Source organism: Podarcis filfolensis, assembly GCF_964270895.1.
Source record: "Podarcis filfolensis genome assembly, chromosome: 5".
NCBI lineage: Eukaryota > Metazoa > Chordata > Lepidosauria > Squamata > Lacertidae > Podarcis > Podarcis filfolensis.
This window is the reverse complement of record NC_139608.1, coordinates 25,545,042-25,551,393: the sequence shown is the minus strand read 5'-3', so window position 1 is coordinate 25,551,393 and position 6,352 is coordinate 25,545,042. Positions and strand designations below refer to the sequence as shown.

General features: G+C 38.9%; 1 protein-coding gene across 1 annotated transcript in view; it reads right to left on the bottom strand.

Annotated features, from left to right (window-relative positions):
* Nucleotides 1-3,230: 3,230 nt before the first annotated feature.
* Nucleotides 3,231-6,352, bottom strand: part of LOC310762459 (uncharacterized protein) — a 245,049-nt gene continuing 241,927 nt past the window's right edge. Inside the window, exon 4 of the mRNA XM_083613612.1 lies at nucleotides 3,231-3,605. Coding sequence (XP_083469738.1) covers nucleotides 3,444-3,605 — 162 coding nt within the window. The 3' untranslated portion in view covers nucleotides 3,231-3,443. The remainder of the gene's footprint in view (nucleotides 3,606-6,352) is intronic.

Here is a 6,352-nt window from a genome sequence, read left to right as displayed (position 1 = left end):
AATACAGTGGTACCTCGGGTTAAGAACTTAATTCGTTCTGGAGGTCCGTTTTTAACCTGAAACTGTTCTTAACCTGAGGTACCACTTTAGCTAATAGGGCCTCCCCCTGCCGCCACGCGATTTCTGTTCTCATCCTGAAGCAAAGTTCTTAACCCGAGGTACTGTTTCTGGGTTAGCGGAGTCTGTAACCTGAAGCGTATGTAACCCAAGGTACCACTGTACAGCCTTTTCCTATTTCACGGGGAAGATGTCTTATTATTGTGTTCTTGAAAGGACATTCTGTCCTCAAGTCAAATTTGTTAAACTTATGCAGTATTTCATTAGTTCCTGCCATTTCCTATTTCAAACTCTTTGAATTGTAGAATGGCACTCAATTGAATTTCTATTTGGATTTCTTCCAGAACTGAGTGCAGAATACAAAATAAAAATATTGGTATCCCCCCCAGCTCCCTTTGTTGTTTTCCAACAATAAAAAATATATGGCAGAAGAATTGGAAATGCAGCCTATTTCTACAGTGTTGATTCTTTTGCATTCATTACATCATATTCTGTCCTGGCAATTTTTATCTTCAACTTCTGCTATATCCCAACCCTTCAGATGTTGCCGTGAATAAAGGATCGAGTTCTGTTCTCTATTGACATTAGTGCAGGCCTGAAGTAAAATCACTGATATCTATAATGAAATGGAAGATAAAGTTTAGTTCATTCCCCCCCCCCCTCTGAATTATTCTCAGATTGTTGTTTGAAAACAATTATGTGTGAGAAAAGTAAAGTGGAACAGCATGCTTTCAAATTATATCCTCCTTTTTTATCCATTTGTATCTTGGTGTTAAAAGGAGGGGGGAATGATGTAAAAGTTTGAAGTTCTCTTTGAATTTTTATACTTTCCCCCCCTTTTTACTGTGGTAGCCATAATTTCTCATTTTTAGTTTAAAGTGCATCATTATAGTGCTATTTAGAAGAATGTCTCATTTGCACAAACATCGTGGACCATTTAATTATTGCAAAACTGCCTTTGAAATTTTTGTCCCATTTCTGAGAGTTGGCAGTGGCTGGTTCATACCTATGCATACAACAGTGGATTGCTTGATACTTGATACTGGGAACTGCAGTTTTCATCAGCAACATTCAGTGATGTCTGTGTGCTTGTGCATCAGAAAGCTACTTGCACAGCGAAAGCTCCGGTTTCTCCTCTCTTCCCTCCACATTCCAGAACACCTCAAAATGCTCTGGAGACTCCACTAGCTCTCTGGAGTAGATTTTAAAGGTGCATATAGGGGCAACATGGGCGAGGAGGAGAAGGAGAAGCTCTGTTGAATGGAAAGACTCCCTCTTGCACTAAGTTGGATCTCACCCAGTCAATTATTTTGGATATTTTAAATTGTTCCTCCTTTAAAAATCAATCTTTGCTGTCCAGATGTATGTTGTATATGTTTTGAAAAAAGATATGAATGCTTAATTTGAAGGAAAAAATGGATAAACGTATGCAACATGCATACTGTAACGAAGTCATGTTTCTGCAGATATCTGATGTGTGGTCTCTTTAAGAGAAACAAGTACAGTGGTACCTTGGGTTACAGACGCTTCAGGTTACAGACTCCGCTAACCCAGAAATAGTACCTTGGCTTAAGAACTTTGCTTTAGGATGAGAACAGAAATCGCATGGCGGCGGCGCGGCGGCAGCAGGAGGCCCCATTGGCTAAAGTGGTACCTCGGGTTAAGAACAGTTTCAGGTTAAGAACGGACCTCCAGAATGAATTAAGTCCACTGTATTACTTGCAAGGGTGCCTCCTAACTAGGTATAAGCAAGAAGCAGGGAGATAAGAAATAAACAGGATGGTGAATTTTGTTGCACAACAGTGTTGATATGCACCCAAGTCCTATTTATGCTTAGGCCATGACAGAAGTCCCACAGTGCTCCTTGGGGTTGCATTGCAGGAGATGTGGGATTGCAGCCTCACTTTTTCAACTGACTCTCTCTCTCCTCTTCTCCAGAACAGAACCCTAAACAATACATGTAGAAAATGTTTTTGTACCAGCATTTCATCACATATAACCTTTCTTAACACTGTTCTTTTTATTCTGAAGTTGGACAGTGACATGTATATACTGTAATCAGGCATAATCAAGTACAGTGGTACCTCGAGTTACAAATGCTTCGGGTTACAAACATTTCAGGTTACAAACTCCGCTAACCCAGAAGTAGTATCTCGGGTTGAGAACTTTGCCCCAGCATGAGAACAGAAATCGCGCACCAGTGGTGTGGCGGCAGTGGGAGGCCCTATTAGCGAAAGCGTGCCTCAGGTTAAGAACGGTTTCGGGTTAAGAACGGACCTCCGGAATGAGTTAAGTTTGTAACCCGAGGTATCACCGTACAGTACAACTCTGAAGACATCCTGGACTCAGGAATATCTACCCAAGTGCACAATATGTTTGTCAGTTCTAGACAGATGGAAATACACAGAAACCTGTTCAGACCATTGATCCACCTAGCCCAGTGTTACCTGGCAACGGGAACCTTTCACAGCCCTACATGGAGATGCCAGGTATTGAATGTGGGACCCTTTCCATGCACAAACATGTGCTCTACTGCTGAGCTCCAGCACCTAATCAGCTTATTTTCCAGACAATTGTTTGCCACATATTTCTAGTCATAATTAATTTTTTCAATCTGGTTTATAGAGTTCCTGCTTCTGGCATCTCATCTCTTTCACAGCAGCTAGCCACTGAATTAAAACCATTGCTGAACAGCAAGAAAATCTGTCACTAAAGCATGTTGACAAACAACTCTGCCCTGCTCACATTTCTGTTTTCTCTTTTGTTGTATTTTCATTTGAATGTGCACGCATAGAAGCCTGGTGAGTGGCTATTGGGAGCTTGCCAGTTTTACCTTGCCTTTTATCATATCTTTTAAAAATGATAATCTAGTTTCACCTCTCCTTTTATCATATCTTATAAAAACAATAATCTAGCATTCTGCGTTTTCAATTTGGAAAGAAAGGAATGTCCACCAAAGACTTTTAAACCCCAAAACATTTATCATTATTGTGTTGCATTCAGGTGCAGTGAAATAACTGTGTGTTCTCCGCAATTACCTCCTCCCTTTCATCCCTTAGACCTGTGGTTCTCCATCTTTTTTCTCTGGGCCACAATTTCAGAATAAATATTTGTTTACATCACACTGATTTCTTTATTGATAGGAAACACATTGAAAACAAAAATAACAGTGCTTGATTTATAACATAGGGCACAACTGCTTTATAATATGATCATGGAACATGCAGAAAGTACAAAACAACGCAGCTACATAAGAACATGAATCATTCCTAAAATATGATTCTAAACAAGCCTCTTACATATGTACCTTAAGAATGTATGCAAACTCAAGGAAAAGTGTGAGCTTGCTTTTGTCAAGTATTGCGCACACGTGTTGCTGTATGTCGCTAGAAGTCAAAATAGCACCCCTCTGGTTTTGTTACAGCACCCATCACGCTGACCACTGGGCGTGCTGGTTGGAAGCTGGAATCCAACAATTTATGGAGGACACCACATTGCCTAGTCATGGAGTAAAGGCTCCTCTGTTTTCTGCTGGGAGTGATGATGGCCTGTTTGAAGGAGAGAAGGGAAAAGAGACCTTGATTTATTCTCCCATCCTTTCAGTGGTTAGAACTTTCAAAAATGGAAATGGCTGCACATTTTACTCCTTTGTGTGTGTGTGTTTTCCCTCCCTGCCTGTTTCTGACTGAAATACTCCCTGCTTGGCCAAATACAATATCACCTCACACAAATTACTGTCATGTCAATAGTACCGTGGACACAATATTATAGATTTGAAATTCTAAATTCTGATAAATACCTCAATCTGATTTTTAATAGTGGGAAATGCATATGTAATTAAATATGTAGATTTATTTATTTATTTTAAAAAAAGAATCTTAACATTGGCACATATTTTCCAAAATGTAAGCATTTAAACAGATTCACACTTCATGATTTCTTTATTTAGCACATGTGCATTTCTCCAGGGAAGCAAGGAAACCACCGAGGAGGAACTGATGGCTCAAGGGATTGGTAACAAGATCTGAAGCCTTTCTCCTTTAGGTCATTGCTTGGCATCCGGCTTAGGTCTTTAGGTGGATGGTAAATTTAAGTTATTACTGTTTAACAGGTGTGTGGAGGTCTGTGTAAAATGAGTTGGTGGTTTTAGACTTGTTCCTAAGAGGCAGATGTCCAAATCACTAGGAGCAGGAGGGATCATAACGTTTAACATGCTTGTTGGCAGATTTTGCAGAAAGGTCAAACACTGCTCAGATTAGAAGACTCTCACACTTACAGGTGGTCCCTGCCACTCAGGCCTGGCAGGAAGGTAGTTCAGCAGAAGAAAGCTTAAGGGTGCAATCTTACACTCCCTTACCTAGAAGTTCATCCCACCAGACTCAGTGGGGCTTATTACTGTGTAGACATGATTTGGATTCCATTGTTAGTCACAGCTATCTGTGTGCCTGCTTTACTTTTAATTTACATACTTCTTTATAAGGTGTCTGTATCAACCTTCAATTTGCTGCTTGCTGCTCAGAACATTTCACAAAATAGCATTAAAAGAAAGAAACAAAGTGAAACTCAACAAAGCCATCATTAATGGATGTATCAAATATTAAAACAGCCAGTCAATATAAAATAGTTGCAATGGTTTTAAAAGCCAGGGCAGGGCAGGAAAGACTGTCTTCACCTGGCAACAATGTATTCTTACAGATAGCATCAGAGTTGAAAAAGTTGCAGCCCCAAACCTGATTATCCTCACAACCCCCTATTTTTGTTTTTAAAAATGGAAGCAGAGATACATGACTTGCAGTCATACATTTCATGTATGGTCTAGTTTGGCTTTAACATGAACACAGTATTTTGATCGCTGTTTTTCTTAACTGACCCTTTTACCAGTTTGGATTTTAGAAGCAGTGGAAGCTGTTAAACCCCAGCAAGTCCTGTCTTGAGGGAAGATGTGCTTGGCCCCATGATCGCAAGTGCCTGGGGCCATGAGTGCCATGCAGTGTGCATTGCTCTGTGAGTGCCTGGCCCTTCATGGGGAATTTTGTGGGCACTCAGGGCCCTAGGGAGTTGGCACCTATGAAGGGAAACATGTAAGCAACCTTGAGCTCATTTGGTGAAATAAAAATATAACGTAATTTTTTTTTCATTGAGCTATAAAACAATTGTCTAGAAAGGACCTGGCCAAAGCCATCATTTTACAAGTACTTGAAAGCACATTATAATATGCTTCAATTTGTTCTGGAATTTTAGAAAAGTTCTCAAATAAAATCTAAAGTAACAAATATATAACTGATTTTTCAAGTGAAAGCATTTCGGCCTGAATAGAGAGAGGTTAGTTTTTAATGCATATAATCCAGGCTTCTTTTGAAGTTGCCACACAAACAAAATTACATACTAAGCTCTCAAATAAAAGTTTTGTTACTTTATGAGGAATCCATAGATGGTGCTTTAAATTTAACGTTTCTGAAGCATAATGAGATCAGATTGGTATTTTTTAAAGTGTTTGTCATGCAGTGACTGATTAAATCATATGTCGGCATTGTAAATGTTGTGTGCAACAATGTCAAGGTCATCTGGGACACTGAGGTGAGGAACTAGTAGGATAAATATTGCTCAAGTTGTTCTCTATATGCTGAACTGGTAGAATGTACCTGTAAGTTGTGTTTCTATTGTCTATCATGGAATCCACAAGGGTTATACGTTGGTGTAGAAATAAAATCCCTCAGTAGTTCTAACCTTTATTAACTACAGCTGGAAATTATATTTTGTGGCTAACTAGGTCAAAGTAATTTAAATGAATTATGTTTGTTTGTCCTCTGCTAAGCAAACATTTTAAAGTGTATATTTTAAACATTATGTACCTTGTCTCTCCACATAGCAGTACAAACTTTCTTTTTGTTCTCTGCCTAAAATATTAGAACATTCAACACATTTTTCCACATAGTGCCTTTGATATTAGATACAAACATTCAATTACTTTATCTTTAATAATTAACAACAATGCAAAAATATATCTACAAACAAACCATAATGCAGAAATAGGTCCATGTACAGCTAATGCAAACTCTTTGTAAAGCAAATTACACTCACTGCTTTGATCAGCCTCTTATAAAAAGGTACAACACATGAAACTTTTATATATTGGGGGTGGGGATTCACTTGAAAAGAGACACACAGCACACAAATACATAGCACATAAATATATTCTGTCTCATTTTTGTGATCATGGCACAATAACTGTTGGAACAGAGCATCCTCGTTCAGAAGGTGTTTATGTCTATGGCATATTTATTTTAGGTGGAGT